At 42.6% G+C, this 21,584-nt stretch overlaps 1 protein-coding gene across 1 annotated transcript in view; it reads left to right on the top strand.

Annotated features, from left to right (window-relative positions):
• Positions 1-21,104, top strand: part of LOC306752994 (cilia- and flagella-associated protein 47-like) — a gene marked incomplete at both ends in the record, with an annotated part of 68,840 nt that extends 47,736 nt beyond the window's left edge. Inside the window, 16 exon segments of the mRNA XM_079236826.1 lie at positions 3,839-4,012; positions 4,370-4,481; positions 5,147-5,200; positions 5,369-5,466; positions 6,702-6,877; positions 7,229-7,336; positions 7,751-7,862; positions 8,294-8,398; positions 9,849-10,005; positions 10,102-10,185; positions 12,447-12,582; positions 13,339-13,523; positions 14,580-14,742; positions 19,552-19,713; positions 20,594-20,759; positions 20,943-21,104. Of these exon segments, the coding sequence (XP_079092952.1) occupies positions 3,839-4,012; positions 4,370-4,481; positions 5,147-5,200; positions 5,369-5,466; positions 6,702-6,877; positions 7,229-7,336; positions 7,751-7,862; positions 8,294-8,398; positions 9,849-10,005; positions 10,102-10,185; positions 12,447-12,582; positions 13,339-13,523; positions 14,580-14,742; positions 19,552-19,713; positions 20,594-20,759; positions 20,943-21,104 (2,154 nt within the window).
• Between the last annotated feature and the right edge of the window lie 480 nt (positions 21,105-21,584).

The raw sequence follows: 21,584 nt of genomic DNA, 5'->3' as shown, positions 1-21,584 counted from the left end.
AAGCAGAACTAGTGGTTATTTATTCCATGGTCGATAGCGGAAATGAAAGCTTCGTCGCTTGTCTCTCACAGAGGCAAGCAACAGAGCTAAGCCACGCCCCCTTCGCGCCGCGATTTTTCGCGTTTGGTGTGAACACCCTCGTTTCACTCACGCGAGTAAACTTCCGCGGTGGACCCCCTCAGCCCCTTGGTGAGCTCATCTCTGGACCCGCTTCAGTTCGCCTACCAATCTGGCAACGGGGTGGATGACGCCGTCATCTTCCTGCTACAAGGATGCCTTTCTCACCTGGAAAAGGCTGGAAGCACTGTGAGAGTCATGCCATCTTTTATGGAGGGGTCTTCTGGTGCAGCAAGAAGAAAGAAAAGAAGAGGAAAGAAAAAAAAGAAAAAAGATGGAGGGATTATATCTCCCAGAATGACCAAATGTTGCAGGTGCTGCCACCTGAACCCGACCCTGGATAAGCGTATGAAAATGGATGGATGGATGAAACGACTCTGATCTTGCCTTCTCAAAATATGGGCTGCTGTGTTGTTGGTGTGGGAAAATATGCAGTCATGCGTTTTCGTTAGGCCACGCCCCCTTTCTCCACCAATACAAATGCATTGGTGGTTCAGTGGTAGAATTCTCGCCTGCCACGCGGGAGGCCCGGGTTCGATTCCCGGCCAATGCAAACACTTTTCTATTGTTCTATTACAGGGGTGTCAAACTCATTTTAGTTAAGGGGCCACATACTGCCCATTTTGATCTCAAGTGGGCCAGACCAGTAAAATCACAGCATAATTACACATACATAACGACAATATTTATCTATGTTTAAACTATTGGTGAAGGTTTTTGGATGATGAACCAATAAATATTTGAGAGTATACATTTTATTTCAATAAGAGTTATTATACGCACAGTACGATAACTGGTTATTTTTTGTCTTGGAGAAATTCTCCACAGCTCTTATGCCGTGTTCACACCAAAACAGTTGCGAAATATTTGCGCGTCCAGATTACATGTTAAGTCAATGCACAGCCGCGTTAGGTTGCGAAAAAGCAAATTTTTCGCCGGGCGTCGCGATAGAAGCGAAACGGAGTCGCAACGCCGCTTTTTCGCTTTTTTTTTTTTTTTTTTTTGCTGGCCCGCTGAAGGAGCGCTGGAAGCGGCTTCATTCAGACACTCGTCCTGGAGGAGTCGGAGCTGTGTGTGACTACGGATATTATGAACCCAGACACGGGGCGGTTGATGTTCCAACGTGTGTGGGACTTCCTCAACAAGTATAAAGCAGAACTAGAGGTTATTTCAATGCTGAATGGCGGAAATAGTAAATGCTTCCACAAACACGGAGATAGAAGCTCCGCCCGGCATCACCGCCGTCCTGTGGTTACTGAATGAAACTGCTGGTCCGCTGAAGGAGTGCTGGAAGCGGCTTCATTCAGACACTCGTCCTGGAGGAGTCGGAGCTGTGTGCGACTACGGATAATGTTATGAACCCAGACATGGGGGTGGTTGATGTTCCGACGTGTGTGGGACTTCCTTAACAAGTATAAAGCAGAACTAGTGGTTATTTACCTGGTGGATGAAGGAAATAGTAAATGTTTTCAAGACACAGAGATAAGCCCCGCCCCCTTTCCCCAGCGATGGTTGCGAAAAAACGAATTAACCACACAGAGCGAATTTTTCACCTGCGGTGCGATATAGGCGAAGTGGCGTTGCGAAAATTCAGAGTCAGTTCACCAGTATCATATGTTTTAAAAAGCTACAAGAGCAAAAGTCACATTGTAATTCATCACCTGTTTCTTTTTTATCTTGGGAGGAATTCCCCGCAGCGCTTAAAAACAGTTACCAGTAATTACAAGTGTAAGAAAGTCTCGATTTGATTTCTCAAACCGAATGGTTCCATCTCAGGGACAGAGCCCAAAAGGAACTGAATAAGTGTGCAGTTATCACAGTAAATATAGGCAAGTGTGTGGGAAGATCTCTGTCAAAACATAGTGGGAGTAACATGTGCATGTTATTACAAGCTGCTTTGACCTTGGTCACATGCTCAATATCGTGTTTCTGTGGTTGCAGCTGCAAAAGCTACTCAAGGTCAACTGATAAACAACAGGACCATATTTAGACCCGTCTTCCGTCTACAACAGGATACTATCTACTATGACCATATATAAATGTCATAAAAATGTCATAAAAATAACAGGAATGTACTACGTTTTTAAGCACTCAGCATTTCACTCAAAACAATTAGCATAATGCAGCATGAAAAAAATACAATTTCAATCAAAACAATTAGTTATAATGCATCATGATAGAAGATCATTTCACTTAAAACAATTTACAGTGCAGCTTGATAAAATACTATTTAACTCAAAACAATTTAGTTATAATGCAGTGTGATAAAATACTATTTCACTCAAAACAATTTAGTTATAATGCATCGTGATAAAAACTATTTAACTCAAAACAATTTATAATGCAGCGTGATAAAATACTATTTCACTCAAAGCAATTTAGTTATAATGCAGCGAGATAAAATACTATTTCACTCAAAACAATTTAGTTATTATGCATCGTGATAAAAAGTATTTCACTCAAAGCAATTGAGTTATAATGCATAAAGAGAAAATTAAAAGAACTTAGAAAAGAAAAGAGAAGAACTCATACTTTACATAACCCAATCCTCAACACTACAATGAACTAGAAACACAAAGACCAAAAATATATATATTTTTTTTTTATTTTTAGCAGTTATCCGGCAGGCCGAGCTGGACCCCCTGGATCCGGTCCGCGGGCCGTATGTTTGACACCCCTGTTCTATTATATTTATCTTGTATATAAACTGCTAAGGACAAGGGCAGGCTGCAGCATTCGCTCTGCCAAGAGGGGGATTGGCTGCAATCTGCCGTCCCTCCAGGACTCTCAGGACCCTTAAGCGGGCAAGAAAGATTGTAGCTGACTCCTCTCCGACCTCCCAGGCTGTGGTCCATCAAGACCAAGACCTCACGCCACACGCACAGTTTCTTCCCGTCAGCAGTCGGCCTCATTAACAGAGCCCGGGTCCCCTACTGACTGACTGTCTTTGTACGTGAAAACATAAGTGGCAATAAACGGTTCTGGTTCTGATTCTGAAACCCAGGTCTCTTACCATGTGCTGCTGCAGTGGGAGACTCACATCCTGATATGCAATGTATTGTCCTGAGCAGTATGTCAGTGAGCATGTATAGACATTGACATTTTAAAATCTTACAAGTATCTGGGTGTTCACTTGCACAATAAACTGGACTGGACTTCTTTCTGCTGAGGAGACTGAGGCCTTTTGGAGTGCAGGGAGCTCCTGAAGACCTTCTTTGACTCTGTGGTGTCATCAGCCATCTTTTATGGAGTGGTCTTCTGGTGATCTAGTTAGGCCACGCCCCTTTCTCCACCCATACAAATGCATTGGTGGTTCAGTGGTAGAATTCTCGCCTGCCACGCGGGAGGCCCGGGTTCGATTCCCGGCCAATGCAATAACTTTTCCAAGTACAGATATGTACCCTATTACCCTATATAGTACCCTATTTGTGTGTATTTCTTCATAATGTAGTGGACGGAGGAGGAGAATTTGAAGCCACCCAAATTTTTACAATGAAGAACATGATGTATATGTATCTAAGGGAATACCATCGTGACACTCCAATGCTGTCTAATACATTCAAGACTTTATTAAGAAACATTTTTGTCCTAGAGTTACTTGTCCCGGTGTCTGGAGTTCATGTGTCAATGTGAGAAGAGTCAGCTTACCATTGTTCCTATGTATGCACACTTCCCACTGAACACAAGTTTGACTGCCTGGACTTTATCCCTACCCCCACAGGGCAAGCTGTCCTTACATAATGACTGCGACAGGACTGAGCACGTGTTTACCCTCAAAGGAGTGGGAGAGCCCCCCCTGCCAGTGGACCATGTAGTTTCACAGTGCTCTGTAGGTCAAACAACACACACACAGATCGCTGTCCCCAACTACAGCCAGAAAAAACTCACTCTCAAGGTAAATGCAAACATGCAAATAACTTCCACACATACTGTGACTTGCTGACAGGGTTTACTCTTATGCAAACACAATATCTCTGGGTTTTGAGCTGTTGGTTAAATGTAATAAGCTATTTAAGATGTCACCATGGACCTTATGAAACTGCAGTGGATATTTTAGAATTGGTCAAAATCGACAACTAAAACTATTGTACTCTAGCTACTCTGTAAAGCTGAATTGGAATGCCACTAGTTTTGCTGTTATTTTATAAAACAAAGTATTGCACACAAATTTTACATGATAATGGTGAAAGATGAAAAGTCTGTTGTGCTTCTCTGTCTTGTGTTGTGTTCATGCATATGCACACACACGCAGGTGGTGACAGACCTATCTGTTGTAAGTGGCACCCCCTCCCTGGAGATCAACCCTGGTCACAGCGCTCCATACACCCTGGCTGTGTCACCATGGAAACGAGGAAAACAAAGAGGTGAATTTAGGGCTGTGCGGTATAGTGGTTTCAGATTTCCATACGGTATGAATTTTTCATATACCGTCATACCGGTGCTTAGACATCCGGTCTGTCTCTTCCTGTTTTTTGGTGTGCGAGCCTTACCCAGCATGCAGTTCGGCAGTGACGAATAAAGTTTGAACCCTGACACGGAAGTAGCTCCACTGCACTCTCAGCATTAAGCTGTGAAAAATGAATGTTGCTGACTGCTGTTGACACGGCTATGCACGGCTCCCTGATGGCACCGCTGTCTAGTTGACCGGCGCCGTCAATGATTCAATGTGTTTACTCGGGAAAAATAAATACCGTGATATACCGTGAAACTGCCAGAATCTTACAAAATACTGTGATATGAATTTTTGGCCATACCGCCCAGCCCTAGGTGAATTCTTCTCTCTACCCCCCCTACACCTCCCGTGGCATGTTTGTGGTTGTACGGTTTGTTAGTATGTAACATGGAAGGCAGCTGCCCTAAAATGTTGATAAACATTGTTTATCAAATTATATATGCCTTTGAGCAGGGTTAGATAGAAACTTTTAGTTTACAAAATGCTCATTATGATGGATTAATTAATTGTATCAAACCTATATAAAAAATTAACGATAACAAATGTTAAACAAACAATAAAAAACTTTTCTTGCAGGATGTGTATCATTTCTAGAAATTGTTGACATGCAGGATGCAGACAAGCACAAAGGTAAGCTTATTGTTTGTAACATGTACTGGGCAAAAACCATTTGGAACTCAGAAACACTTAACTTAAAAGTTTTTTTTTTTTTTAACCTAGACTTGTTTAGAATGTTAGGTGTGTGAACACAAGTTTTTTTGCATTCATAACGGATTCCTACGCGTGTGTCTCATCCAGGACATGTACTCGTCTGTTACGAGGTACATTTCTCGCTAGAGATAATTTGTGAGCCAGCGGCGCCCACCAAGGTCATAGATGTACAGTGCACTGCTCAGGTAAGTTCTGCAAACACAGTTGCACTCTCAAGTGCATGTTCACGAATCCTGCTGCAAATGATCTTCACGGCTGGAAAATGAGCCACATTTTTCCGTCCAGGGGAGTATTTTCTAAGACTAAAGGTGTTAATAAGAGCAGCCATAGTTCATCTCATTTTAGGGTTTTCTGCTGCTGAATGTGGAATATTAACTTCAATAACATACGGCTGTTTAGTTTGTTTAATAACAGAACAAGGTGTAGACCTGTTCTATAGGAAATCCCTCTACCAGCCACTATATTGCAGGCTTAGACGCTTAACAATGGAAAATTATACTAATCATAACTAAATTATATTTTTTTGGACCAATTAAGTGAAATTGGACATTTTCCCACGGCACACCCGACAATCTCTCATGGCACACTGGTGTGGTACAGTGGTTGAAAATCACTGCACTATGGGATACTCGTGAACATGCACACACCTAATTTTCACCCACAATGCCTCCACCAATGCCCCGGGCCGAACCAGGCTCTGGTGGATCATCGACTGTGTACAGTTTGAGTTATATTAAAAGAAAGTGAAGAGAGAAAATATAATTCAGGAGCATTCTGCTCAACGTTCTCTCGTGGTTGTGGTGACTCACACTTTCTAAAAACATCAACAAAAATCTTTAATGCCTGTTTTATACTGCCATTAAGTGCCGGCTGACTGCTCATTCACTGCTCTCAACCAGTCCCTGTGATAACACAGCTTAGTGCATCCCCAACCCTCAGCCGCTGCTCTGCGGCCAGAGGCACGGTATATAAAACAGCTTCCTCACTTTTGTAGTTTCGGTGTACCTGGCTAAAAGCTAACGGAGCTACAAGCACACGCTACACAAGTAGTTTGGTGAGTTTCATTTTGTTTTTGGCAAGATTGTATGACTTTTTTCAATTGCCTGCATACATCGCCACTTTTTTTACGAGGCCTTTACTACCATCAGTGTCTCGACAGCGGAGTTAGCCAATTGTGGGTTGTGTTAATTTAATAACACAACACGGCAGTGTTTGTTGCAGGCACACCCCGCAGAGATCCTCACTCTACTGAGGTCACCTTTCTACATATTATGAAATTGTTTGCATGCAGGCCCTAAAGTAGGGTTTCTGCTGCTGGCCACTGTTACTAAAACATGTAATCTTCCTTCTATACTTGGTTCAAAAGACCATCAGAACAAAAAAAAAAACAGGTTTCATCTTTGAAATGCTGTGTTCCCAGAGCTCAGTTGCCATAGAGATCGCTGTCAAAAACCCACAAGGAGAGCTGCTGATGCTGGATGTGTACCTGGAAGGAGACGAGCTGAGAGGGGCCACCAGGGTTTCAATTCCCCCATGGGAGACGCTCACTTACAAAGCTACGTTCTCCCCTTGCAGAGTAGGGAAGAGCACAGGCAGGTAAGACTCAACGCACTGTAGCTTACCTCGCCTCCTTTAGAAAACTCAACCTCTTTCCTAGCCTCCTTTAGAAAACCTAACCTCTTACCTAGCTTCTTTTAGAGGGGGAGGTTAAGTAAGAGTTTCTCTAACGAATTTTGTATTTTGTGTGATCGATCTAAAAAGACATATTTCCCCTGAATCAGAGACTATTTTGCAACTATGACCATTTATTGTTACATACAATATTCTACCAACCTCATTGTGAGCTTTGTAATAGAGTATACCCAGCAATGTATTTGTCTATTTGACCAATATAGTCTGTTGTACATACATAGTATTTGCATAAATTTGGTGTGTATTTTCTGCCAGTGTGGTGTTCCAGTCAGAGCTGGTGGGGGAGTTCTGGTATCAGCTGGAGCTTTATGCTCTTCCGCCTCCTGTCATTGTGCTACCACAGGCCTGCTGTCAGATGGGCAAGTAGGTGCACCCACGATATATCAATTGCAGGGTTACCGGCGAGCGTGCTAATCTGCATGCACGTGGCATTGCAGATTAGCTCTCGCGACTTGGAATGTCACCTCTCTGTCGGGGAATCGGAGGTGGCCACATCTAAGCCACAAGATGTGGCCACCTCGCAGGTCGCAGCAATCTAACTGAATATTGCCATCAGAGGATTAGGATCAATAACTGTTTCACATACATTTTAGAGGATGCCAGAAATTCACACTACAACATTATACTTTCATTCTGCCAGACCTTTGATATTTGGATGTTCCTATATGTTTGAAACGTTCTACTACAGCTTCTTAATTTATTCTACCTGTGGGATTGTATTGTGTATCTTTGACCTTGCTGAACAAAGCGGTGTATGTGCGTTTGTGTTTGTGTCAGATCGACCAGCCAGACCATTCCCCTTGTTAACCCAACAGCTGAGACTCTGGAGTTGATTGTAGCCAACAGTAACCTCAGACACTACACGCTGGACATGGAATCAGGAAATACTGTTAGTATGCACATTTACTTTTATCAGTTCAGTATTCCATTCCATTATTCAGCATAAAGCTTCATTTCCTGCCCCTGGGGAAATGTATTTACTGTTATCTTTGATGTTGTTTGTAGTTCAATGGACGTTTGATTGTATTCATTTTGGATTTCATCTCTCAAAAAAATTAACCGTATACTAAGACACCTGATAACACAGTTTGCTGTCTTCTTACATATATCTTCAAACAAACAAAAGTCACTGTTGTCAGTTGGAATGAAAATACGTACTGTACATCTGGATGGAAAGCTGTGGGTTGCTTAGCAGTGTGATTTATAAGAATTTGAACATGCTTGTTTTCATCCTTCCTTACGGTCCCCATGAAAGCTTTTCGTGTGTGTGTGTGTGTGTGTGTGTGTGTGTGTGTGTGTGTGTGTGTGTGTGTGTTCCAGCTTATTGTGGAGCCCCACTCCTGCACCCAGCTTGGTGTTCATTTTAGACCTTCATCCGTCGGAGAGGGGAGGCACTCGGCAAAGATCACTTTCACGTGCCCTCAGGTGTATACAAACACACACAAACAGAGAGAAAATGGATTACATAAATCACAGTCCCCTGTCTGCACACACAAGAAACAGGGACACACACAGATACAGGGATAATTCACTTATTTTTCCTCTGAAATTAGTTTAAGCAGGTGCTCCTATTTCATTTACTGCCTCATTGCTCCAAATCATCCACACTAAGCTTGGAAAATTCACAGAACCTCATAAAGCTTTTCATTGGCCCACTGTACATTTTAATTTAGGCACAGGACGCTGTTCACTAGCTCTGGGTGACGCAAACAATATAAACAATGACAAGGTTAAATGAATAGACCCTCTGTGGAAACATCAAACTTCTGCTCAGACAGAGTAGGCTCTACAGTCACAGCGACCTTAACCATAACAACTATTTTGGATAAATGAGAACTAAATGCCATTGGACTGGCAATACTGGCTACTGTGGTGCTAAATCTGAAATTCAGAGCATATCAATGATTGAGGAATGCCTCCACGAGGCTCTCAACATGGCAACAGCTGAGCCGGCGGCTAGCAGCGCGACGTTGCTGGAAAAAGCAGTGCTAACAACGTCCACAGTGCTGACAGAGCTAACAGTGTTTACCTGTTGTGGGGGGGGAGGGGGGGACGGGTCAACTATGCAAAACACAGAGACGCTCGGATTACACACACACACACACAAACACAAACACACACACACACACACACACACACACACACACACACACACACACAGGGAGAGTGACCTCTGCTGGGATCGACATTACTCCACGCTATCTTTACATAGCAAATAGTTGTTTTATGCTACATTAATGATCTGAATATCACATTTTGGAACCTTTAAAGTCTGACCTGAACCAGTTTTTTTCTTCTTTTAAAATTACACAATTAACACTTACTGTGGTGTATATTAATTATAATATATTATATGTTATTATATTTGTATGTCTCTGCACAGGGAATAGCCGCGGGTGTGTATTTTCTTTAGTCTGTCCACGTGTATACCTGTACCAGAAAGCCTGAAAGAAATTCGTTCCAATTTGATTTTGGTGGTCAGAGGTTAAGGTCATGTACGTCCTGTCCATTCTCCTGAACGCGATATTGCAGGAACACCTTGAGGGAATTTCCTTAAAATTGACTCAAACATGTGGACTCATGTGGACTCAAGAATGACCTGATTAGAACTCACTGGTCAAAGTCACTGTGACCATGACACACAAATGTCTAATAGGATAAAATGATGAAGGGATGACATTTTTGACAGACATGGCTGCAAACAGCAACTTGGCTGGTTGGCGGAGGCATACAATTGAGGGTTTTATCTTATCTTTTCACCACACGTTTTCTTTGTCTTCCCTCCTCCATATTCCATTCATGCTTCTCATTTACTTTATTTCTCTCCCCCTGGCCACTAGTGTGTATGTGTTAATCTGTCTCTGTCTTACTTCAGTTGCAGGACTGGTGTGTGTTGTTGAGTGGGCGCGGCCTCATTCCAGAGAGCGAGGAGCCTCTGAGCATCTCATCCCCGATTGGCTCTAACGCCTTCATCACCGTTCCCTTCACAAACACCGGCGAGCTCCCAGCCATGCTCAATATCACCCTTGCAGGTCACAGGCTCTCCGTGTCTTTCTCTAACAGACACTGTCACTTTTGCATGTGACACACTCTGACATGTTCATGTTGCTGTGTGTATTTCTTCTCAGATGAGGACCCGAGTCGGGCCCCCAACTCCCATCAAGTCACTACGGGCAAGGAGATCTTCTCTATCCCTCTGAGCCACACTGAAGGTGTGTTAGCTGATAGGACTTCCACCACGATATGATCAAATGTTCAATAAAGCTGTTTTCCACACATACTAAAGCACACTATGCTTGAAAATATTTATTTGAAGCAAAATGAAAGCAAAACTGAACTTTAAAGGTTCTGTATACGGGATTCAGAACATTCATTTACATACCTGCAAACTTGTCACTTTTCAGCGAAATTCGCCGTTTTTAAATCAAAATATGCCATCCACGTGAATCGAAGAGTTTTTGTTTTTTGGGGGGTCAACTGGCCGGCCAGCGTTTCTGAGATTGGAGTGAGACACGGAGAAAAGCTGATGTTGCGATCTTCGCAATAAAACATCTTTGATATGACGTGTCGAGTTTTGGCCAATCAGCGTTAAGATGTCGACAGCGTCTTAATTTCCCTCCAACCAGTTTTTTAATGGAAAGCTAGGTCAGCTTGCTATCACGTTAGCTAAATACGTATCGTGATGAAACATGCCGTAATCAAACTGCAGGTCACCCTGCCAACGGATGAGCTGGTCATCTCCAACTTTGACTTCCCAGACATCCCGGATAAGGATCGCTGTGACAAACTCCAAATTTGCTGGCTCGGCTCCCTCAATAGTGGTTTCTCTTCCTGGCTCTCCTGCCTGCCCGTTGGGAGCACTGGACGGAGATCATAAAAAGGGCTATTGTCTTGCTTCCCACAGCTCCGGCCCTTCACAGGGGCAGCCCCTGGTAAAAAGTGCTGCTATCTTGCTACTGGCTCTTTACTAGAGTCCACAGGGACACAGAAAGCGGGTTCTTATCATTGACACAAAGCCCGGTAACCATCCCGCTCGCATAGGCCACTTTCCTCGACCGGCGCTAACTCACACCCGCATCTCCCCGGACCAGGTGTGTGCTCACCTCACTGACCGCTCACTTCTCTTGTGTGCCGATGACGCAGCATAACATCTGGCTCTGCAGCTTTCCCCTCAGATGCGATGGGAGCCGCTAAATAATCCTATATCTCCCAATGGGCTATTTGGACCGCTCAGTGCCATGGCTCATCAGCATGAAGCAGCGGAGATGGTGATGGCAAGCACCTTGACCGCAGCGTCACATACGGAGAGATCCTCGCTCAGAAGAGGTGCTCAGCCATCTCCATGTTGAAAGCCATGTGGAGGCAATAGATATGCTCTGAATTCCAATCAAAAGGACCTTCAAAGCTTCTCTCATAAATATTTTATTCTAGACGATAGATTAATGGCTACGTGTAATGTAAAGTTCGTAGGTAGAACGGTCGCCCTCAAGTCGGAAGATCAGCGATTCGATCCCTCGCTCCTCTAGTCCACATGTTGAAGTGCCCTCAGGCAAGATACTGAACCCCTAATTAATCCTGAAGGTTGTGCCATTGGTGTGTGAGTGTGCATGAATGTAAATTAGTTTAGATCCCGATGGGCTTGTGGCACCTTGCATGGCAGCCTCTGCCATCAGTGTTTTAATGTGGATGTTATGTACAGCGCTGCTATAAATGCATGCAATATATAAATGCATGCAGTATACTGTATAAATGCAAGTCAATTTATCCAGAAGTTCCCTTCAGCTTTTATCTTTCAGCTTTGTTTTCTGGCTCCAACTTTTTATGGTTTTGGCTCATTCTCACAGGCAGCTGTTTTGGATATTTCCATGTCAAACCTCTAAAAGTTATGATTTGGCTGTGTTTGTAAAACAGAAATATTTTTGGCTAGTGTTCAGTGTGTCTTCAAATTCAAAAGAACCTGTACTAAATGTTATTTTATCTAAGGCTTCACTAACTGACTTCATAGTCACTAGTTTTTATCAGCTCGGAAATAAATCCACCTTAGACGACGTTTCAGGAAAAAGTTAGTTTTTCATAGTTTGAAATCAGCCTCACTGGTTTCGCAGATGTCAACATATGTAGTTGGTGGTGTAGCGGACCGTAGTCCGCGGGATGTGCATGATGTGTTCAAATGTGATCTTGTAAAATGTCGTTTTTGGCAAGAAACTTGAATAGAGTTGTTTGAAGAAGATGTTTACACATAAATACAAAGAGGGAATTATGAGCTGTTACATTTTCTAGCACTAATCTAATCATTAGCATAATTCATAATTGAATCTACTAATACCAAGTAAAACAATTGTGTGCCTTTTTTGTGTGTGCAGGTAACCACTATAGATGACTATAACAAAGACAGTTGAAAGTCTGGAGCTTTGTATGCCAGCTGCAAAAACTTTGAAAAAGTGTCGATGTCTGTCCTCCATCTTGGCTGCAGGTATACAGATCTGCGAAGGGGCCAGTTTTGATGTGCCTGTGGTGTTTGCGCCCAAGTCTATGGAGCTCCAACAGGCCTGGCTCTGCATCACTATGAAGCCCAGCAGCAGCGCAGGCAACAACAGCAGCACCTTCAGGTGTGTCTGTCTCATTGTCTATATGAGAAGCTCTGTCTTGAGTCCATGCCGGGTCTCAGTAAAGCTCATTAGCATCTGCTGTTCCTACACCCAGGCATTTCTGCACAGCCTGTCAACAAAAAGTAAACAAAATGAAGAAGTGTTAAATCAGCCTTACAACAAAACAGGGAGCAGTTGAAAGTGCCCAGTGCAGTGTTTGAGCTCATGAAAGATTTTCTCTTCCATTCATGGCATTTGTACTGTAAGGGAATACCAGCACAGTGGGAGCAGTAAAATGTTCCATCCCTCCATTTCCAAGAAATTCGCCCAGTCGGTGACACTGACAGCCCAGATCCTTCAGGCCTCCCTCCAAAACAACTCTCCCAAAATCACAATTTTGAACGCAAACCACGAAAATGGCTATTGCTAGTACTCACAGCTGTCAATAATTTTACTTCTCACAGAAAGTTTTCAGTACGGTTATAAAGCACGCAAACACAGAGACTTTGCTTTGCTGCTACAGCGCCATCTTTTGGCCAAATGGCACCAAATTTGTAACGACCACTTGGACATCATGCCGACGCATGTTGACCAAAAGTAGCACAAAAATAGCTTAAAGCGTTTTTTGTAATATAAGCAGTGCCCACAGCATTTGAGGTAGCTTTGAGATGTTTCCGCGTTTTGTGGTTCGATGCCTGGCATGTTTTCGAATCCCGTGATGGTCATCGCTGATCCCAAATACTGTGTAAATACTGTGTAGAATAACTAATATTTCAGGTCAGAGCAGGAACTGTCGACCATCTGTTGGATTTACCCCATTCGTGGGATTCCCATGGAGTCGCCTGTTGAGAACCCTCCACTTGGCGCCGTCCTTTGTGAAGCGGGCTGCCAGCTGGAAAGGAAGGTGGATGTCCTGCTCACTGGGGGCGTGTCGGGGAACAAAGACTGGACAGGACAGGAAGGTCTGTGCCAGTTTGTGATTTTTTTTTACTCCCAAGTGGTCTTGCAATATCAGAACAAATTCATGCGGATTAAAACCTTTAATTAAACGTTGTAGTTTAGTAGTTGGGAATTACAGGGGTAGAAAGTGTAGTTGTAGCTCTGATACGACAACTCAGGCGTCTGGCGATACCCAGTACCGATCTAATACCAGTGCTCCCTTCTCCCCAAAATTTAAATGTGCATCACGTGTCCTCGTTTAATGATGAAGGAGGTTGTTTTAATTGTCATTCAGTAGCTACATTGATAACAAGATGAGGTGCGTCAGGATCTGTCTGATTCAGCTCAGCAGGCGATTGATTGTTAATCACGTTGCTAATCGAAATCGGAAACAAAGTACATGTTTTTAAATAGTAAAACGTCGAGACAGCAGGCAGCAATCGGGTGTGTGAGAAAACACTGAATTGCAGGTTTTTTTTATCCAACAGACTGCATGGCGTTGAAGCGAGTTTGTGTTGACCAGCTAGACTTGTATTGTGTTTATCGAGTTAAAGTGCGTTGTTCAGCTAAATTTCATGCTTCTGCAGTAATGATGCGCCGATGGCAATTACCGTGGTCGATTCCGATTAACGATTTTTTTTTCCTGACCTGCTGATTCCGCTTTTCTTTCAAAGAACTTTAATTGACAGCAAGGCTGCAAACTAAAAATATCTTTAACTGTCTTAGATTGTAAAAAGATCGAAATGTCAGCCTTTTACATTTGTATTGTACTCTTATAGTGGTTATGTGCACACACAAGGAAATACATAATTGTATTTTTTTTCTCAATATTTGCTTTGATTTAAAAAAAATTGGGCCTTAGTAGTATACATTATATATTACTTCTTAGAGCTAGTGGAAGGAAGTTAAACAGGTCATAACTCTATCTCTGGTATCTATTTCATATTGCTGTGAAAATCTCCTTTAAACAACTGAATTTATTCAAGTCACTGTCATGTCACATTCCAATCTGACATTTTGGATCAGTAACAGCACATTGGAGTTTCCTATTTTAAGACTAAAAAAAAAACAATCCTCAGTATCCTCAGACTTCCTGTGCGCGGTCCGTTCAGACAGCGATATAGAGCTCACAGAGGTGGAGGACCGCCTGTCCGCTTCGGCCAAGGCTGTGAGCAGGGACCCGGAGACCGGCATCGTAACGCTCACCCTTCATCTGGTCTACGCCCCTCTCAGGCCATGCAGGTACAGTGATCCTGCACACACACACACAAACTTGTTCAAAGGAAACGTGACACCAGTTGGCAAGTATGCAGCGAAATGGAATGCACGAGTAGGACTGTTTTTTGACGGAGAGGTTCAGTTGCTTTTCTGTTTGTCCTTGTTAAACCACTCCACCGGCTGAAGCAAACGAACACCTCACACACTCAAGAGAAATCCTTGTACACACAAATGCACTTGGAAAAAAACAGGGCATGTTTTGAGAGACACAAATCTCAGACACACACCTGAAGTCCAGAGAGAAATGCACAAACACTCATTACCAGGGAGAACTCAACACACACTCGCACACTGTGAGAGTGTTATGCAGACTCCGACAGAGGCACACAAACACCTTGAAAGTTATGAAGCACACACACACACAAGAGGAATAACACAACGTTGTACACACTCAGAGAAACAAATATGCACATCTACTTTATGAGAAAGGATAAACAAAAGGATGCTAATAATAAGTCTGAAAAACAAAACAAGTAGACAGAGTGCTCGCACACACACAGATACACAACAGAAAGGAAAGCACACACACACATGACTGGGGTCTCTCTTTCTGTGCAGCGTTGCGAGTAAACACTGCATTCATTTGTCTTTCTCCCCCTAAAGTACAGTCTCCTCTTCCTCTACCTCACTTGTTCGCCCATCTCCTTCTCTCTTTCTCTCTGTTGGGCGTGGCATTTGCATTTATTTATTCCAACATGTGCTGAATCCTAAAGTGTGTAGCTAACGGTCGCTGTACTCTCTCATAGGTCGAGCACAGCTGTAGGCCAGCTGCCTCTGCTAAAACGGTACTTGCCATGTTTGGTGGAAAACACAATTCGTTAACTTTAATGTGACCTAAAAGCACATTTGATACTTTTTTAGATTTTGAACAGCAGCGTTTCTAATCAAACCACACATGGCTTTTTAAGAAATCATTTGGGTTTTCTTTTGACTCAAAGAAACGGAAGTTAGAGCGTCTTTAGCTTTAGCTGTGATGAGTTTCCCAGTGAAACTGAATAGGTGCACACTTACAAGTATGATTTAGATCAAATCTGTCACCTTAGAGTTCAGCGCTCTCCGGAGCTCCCTTACCTGTTGTCAGATCTGGAGGAGGACGAGGGGGAGATGAAAGGGAAACTTCAGCGATTTTCAATCGGCTCCGTGTCACAGCAGATGAAACGGCGCCTGGAGCTCCTCCGCTCGCCCGCCGACAAAAAGTGCTCATTTCATCTTCACGTGCTGCCGGTAGAAAATCAGTTTCCCTTTGAATGAATTTGCTCTCAGCCACATTGTTTTGGAAATGAAAACCCAATAATATACAAACACTCATTTCTTCCTGTCTCTCTTCATTGCTTTGTTACCAACAGACAAAAAGAAGTCTCTGAGAAAATGACCTACTTCTCACATTGTAAACATGAGTTTATGTCTCAATCTCTAGTTTCAAGTCTTCAATACAGCATGATGTTCATTTAGTAAATTATGGTCGTATGCTTTAGGGCGGGGCTACATTTTGATTGACATGTTGTTACCACGGGGATGTCTGGTCTGGGAGTTGTCAGTGTTTCTGTCTTCGAACACTTTTTTCACAGTGTGTTTTCAGGTCATGTAAGTTCATTGTAACCTTTTGGTCGCCTAAAAATGTCCTATTCAGCGAACTGTTGCACTTAACTGTGGGCGGCCATAGATCGTAGGCAGAGGTGTCAAGTAACGAAGTACAAATACTTCGTTACCTTACTTAAGTAGAAATTTTGGGTATCTATACTTTACTGGAGTATTTATTTTTCAAACAACTTTTTACTTCTACTCCTTACATTTTCACGCAAATATCTGTACTTTCTACTCCCTACATTTTAAAAATAGTCTCGTTACTATTTCATTTTGGTTTGTTTTCACTCCGGGTTGTCATCGTTCAAAAACACACACACACAAAAACCTCTCCGCCCCGTTGCCCACAGATACGTGCGCGCGCACACAGGTGAGCGCTGAGCACACACCAGCGGACATAGAGCGTCGAAAAATATGTCGTGTGAAAAGTAGACCGCTATATCTGCGTTTTAAACGCTCCCAGGGTGAAGATGCAACAGCAGCTCTCATGTGAGGATCAGCGGAGTTCTTCTCGCACCGGAGCAGCTCTCTGAACCCGGAGCAGCTCTCCTGCTCCAGGTGAAACGAGCCAAAGTGCTCGTGTCTTCTACCAACAATGAGCTGCTGGCTTCACATATTGTAAAAGTACAAAGTACACGGATATAAAACTAAGTCATTAATAAATACATGGACAAATGCCTGTACTTTCGGGTAAATGGTTACGGTACGCCGTTAACAGGTTACGCTTGCGCATGCGCGATTTGACGCGACGCCGTGAGCTCTGTGAGCTCGTCTTTTCTTGCTGTTGCGTTTCTCAAAATAAGAAAACAGATCTAAGCTCAATATTGAGCATGAATTGAGAGAGGCCGTATCAAATCTACAACCCCGTTTATAACATATGTGTCGAGAAAAGCAGGTCACTGCAGCCACTAATACTGATACAACGTGATGGCTCACATATCTGCACTCATTCTGTTTTGTTTGGCAAAAAAAATTAAAAACTTATTGTTTTCCACAATGAGCTATTTAGTAGTAACTAAATATGAGTTATTTTTTGCACAGATAGAACTTACACAAAACATTGTCTGATGGGGCAATCTGATTTACTTGAAACTGATTGCAATTGTCTTTATTCTGTTATTTATAAAAGCACAGATGAGTCACACAATTATGTTATTTACAGAAAAAGTTTGAGAACCACAGCTTTAAGTGTTTGTGTCAGAGTCGCCGCCTATTTTGCACTATTACAATACTTCCGCTCCATGAAACACATGTTAATGCTCAGTAGTACACATATGGTACTTTAATGTATTTGCATTGTAATAAAATGTGATCATTTTAAATGGCCATATATGCAGCTGAAACGGGTAGCCTAGTGCATCCCACATTTTTCAACATAACATTTTAAAACATTATAGTCATTATGGCCTTTATAAAAATGATTTTTTGGGGGGAGGTGGGGTAGTGCGCTATAGGCCCCTGAGACGCAGCTTAAGAGTTTGTCCTTAATGGAAAAAAAAAACATTCTAAGTAGTTTTTAAACCAGTACTTTTACACTTTTACTTCAGTAAAAAGCTTGAGTTGATACTTCAACTTTTAAAGAAGTATTTTTAAACCCTAGTATCTATACTTCTACTTGAGTAATAAATGTGAATACTTGTGACACCTCTGATCGTAGGTTATTTAAGAAATTAGATCAAGATGTGTATTTTACAGTTGAAAGATAAACCATGAATGGCAAGACAAGTTTATTTGTGTAACACCGAGTGGGTGAGAGAGCGCACCCACTTGTCCTCATGTTTATCTGCTGAGTCAGTGCGGCATTCCATTAATCCTATCTTTTGTTGGTATTTACAAGGGGTGGGGGAAAAAATCAATACAGCATAGTATCGCGATATTTTGCGTGGCGATATTGTATCGATACACGAAAATTAATACTGGTGTGTTGCTCTCTTGCTATTGCAACTTCTGTTGGCACGGTTCCAATGCAGCTTAAAGGTGCCATGTGGAGGTTTTCTGTGTTTACGTTCAGTGTGACCCATGGTATCTTTGAGGTCCAACAAAAGTGTTAAATCTATTCCCTTCCTTAAAGTTTTTAAAATCCTGCATTGTTTCCATCCATTATTCCATCCACCTCTCTTGCTTGAAATAAACACTGGAGTTACTAATCTCTGTTCTAACTTGTATGTGATGGAATTATGCAGCATGATCTCACTGTTCAGTCACCGTGTATTTATTTCTGTTGTCCTCTACCTTGCAAGTGACACCCTGCTGAGCGAAGAGTGCATTCATTTATCAGCTCTCGTCTTCATCGGCGGAGTCCATTAATGAGGCGTGCCCCGGTAGAATCAATATCTGTGAGAGCTAATGAGTTCTCCATGAGGAAATTACGGGGGGGCGGTGGCTGTCGCTAATGAGCTCTTCCATTATCTTCATGTTATTTCTCCGCCATGGGCGGCGAAACGATGAGACCAAGTAGCAGGCGCTGGAAGCAGGAATATTAAAGACCGTTTTTTAGTAAATCGTGTTTCTTTAGAGACATGGGAATGCTCAGGTTACTATCAGAGATGAATTAAAGTGGAGGAATGATTTGAGGTGAACCGATGAGTGGAAAGCAGACCAACTGTGTGCCATGCAGGGCAAACTGTATTGAGATGTGTGTTCCAGTTAAAGCCGAATGCGAATCATTTTACTGATTAGTTCCTCTTCTCTGGATGAAGGTGATCAGTAAAATTAACTGGTTCTGACTGTTTGAAAGATGCGAGATGGCTCACTCGTTAGCTGCGGCGCTGGAAATGGAAGTAGCTCATGAGTGTTGCTTCTCTCGGTTGAGAGTAGTATGTTTATGTTGTGCCTCTGCGCCATGGTTGAACCAATATATTTTGGAGGTCAAAGCTCACTGTGACTGTGCATTGCCGTGTGTGTCTGAAGAATTGAAATGCATATTATGACAACTTCACACAAATGTCTTAGAGGACAAAATTATGAGGTGCTGACATTTGGGACAGACATGGATAAAATGAAACCAAACATAGTCATTCTAGTTTAGATGATGATGTAGTAAAACATATCAAAATGCAGTCTAATTTAGGGGTAATATTTAAAATAGTATGTAAACATGTGCAAAAGGGCGTGTACGTGAGTGAGTTATTCAAAATGTGTGTGTGTGTGTGTGTGTGTGTGTGTGTGTGTGTGTGTGTGTCTATCCAGGTGCTCAGCGGTCCTAGCTGTGCGGTGTGTGTCTGGGGGGCTCTGGGAGTTTCCCATCACTCTCATCTCCACAAAGCCTCAAACGGATGATGTCATCCTCACTGAAGCCACTGAGTTGGGCAAGACTTCAGCTGTTGGCTTCCGTCTGACCAGCACCACCAGGTGTGTTTACTCATTTCTGATTTATGTTTCTTATTTTTATAATGTTATTTGTATGCTTATATTGTCCTTTTAACTGTTTACAAACTATAATTGGCTACCTCTCTAATAATATGTGTGGATACTGAAGCCTTTTTGGTCAAACCTTTTGAACCAAAGGGTCTAAACTAGGAACTAAAAGTTGTTTGGACTAGGAACTAAATGTAGCACCTCCTTCCTCTGGTCAAAATGTGAAGTATCCAAGATCCTTTAACTCTCTGAACCCCTTAAGTGTCAGGCTGTTTTTTTGCTCGTGTCACATTTGACTCTCTGTGGCCTTGATTTCCACTGCAATATACGTCCTCACCTCGATGGAAACAACACAGTCAAGGCTAGATGTAGCGAAAACTAAAACATTTATTTTGTGCAGTGTAACTTAGTTACCATACCATGAAAAGAATGGAATCACTGTATCCAACATTTTCCCAAGTGTCTCCTGTCCTCTCCTCAATGTTCTGCAGCTCAGTCGAATCAGTTTCATCGATTTTTTGTCATGTGACTGTTGGTCTCAGGCAATCATGGCTTTCTAGTTGCACTTAGGAGCGCAGAATTTAATGTTTGCAGGATCTGTTTAGAGTAAACGTTATATTTGGATGTCAAATAAAAGGTTTTCGATGAAATATCACAATTTTAAGCTTTGTTTTGGTTGCTTTTTCTGGTGTGTTCACGAAAAATTGGACTTTTTTTTACAGCTTCTGGCTATGAGAAACGGTGTAGTTTTGGCCATTGTTTAAATATTGCATGCTTTTCAATCCCGCTGGAGGGTTGTAAATAGTTAAGGATCCTTTGTCCCCTGGGAAAGTAGGTACTTGTGGTGAAAAGTAGTTTTATGTTCCCATTCCAGGAGGGCCGAGCCATTCACAGCAGCCTTCCTGCTAGGCAGCAGCGGGGATTTCACGGTGACTCCAGCCTCGGGGATGTTACCTCCTGCCGGTTCTACCGGAGCCCTCATCACTGTGTCCTTCACACCCACCGCACACAGCGAGCGCAGAGCAAGACTAACCATCCAGGTATTTCAATGATTTATAGTCTCATAATCTCATTGACTTTTCTGTCTATCTGTAGTTTCCATAAAAATAATATTAAAAGTGTTCACTCTAAGCCAGAAAGTGAGAATAGGATTTCCTCTCCCAGATGAGGGAAGCGCTCAACATTTTTCCAGGCTTTCTTGATTGACAGCTCACTTATTGCAGGCAGCAGACATGCAATGGACCTACGAGGTGAGAGGGAAAACCCCTCTTGAGACCCCACCCACCTGCACGACATCCGCCGATGAACGCCCGCGGAACTTTGTGGCTCGCAACCTCCAGCTCCCCGCCCTGGCTAACTCGTCCCCGCTCAAGGTCCGCAGATAGGGGACATCCTCACTCTCATACACTCGTTTTTTTTGGTCTAATTTCCTTTTTGACATTTTTTTTGCTTTTATTACCTTTCTGTTTCCGAAATTAACTGTTATTCGGACAGGCACATTGCCTCATGGTGGTGATGGGCTCATTAGTCGTGTTAGTTTTTTGTCTACCTTGTGGAGTGAAGGATTTTCTCTTTAAATGAATGATTAGTCCTTTTGACTTCCTTTGAAATCGGTGTTCATCGCTGTTAACGTATCTCTTATTGTAATTCACCTTGAAGCAATGCTTTGTTTTAAGAATGCTCTCCAAAGTCATCATCATACATGCTGTAACGCATTACATTGCATGCACTGTAGTTGACATTTACACTACAGATGGCAAAAAAATCCTTTATTGAATAAGTAAAACAAGGGGTAATGGCCGTTCACCTCATCGGTGCACTTCATGAAAAAGAACCAATGTGTCAGAAGTTGGACACATTCAGCA

This window comes from Taurulus bubalis, assembly GCF_910589615.1.
Source record: "Taurulus bubalis genome assembly, chromosome: 21".
NCBI lineage: Eukaryota > Metazoa > Chordata > Actinopteri > Perciformes > Cottidae > Taurulus > Taurulus bubalis.
The sequence above is the reverse complement of the archived record's forward strand: the minus strand, read 5'-3'. Positions and strand labels throughout refer to the sequence as shown.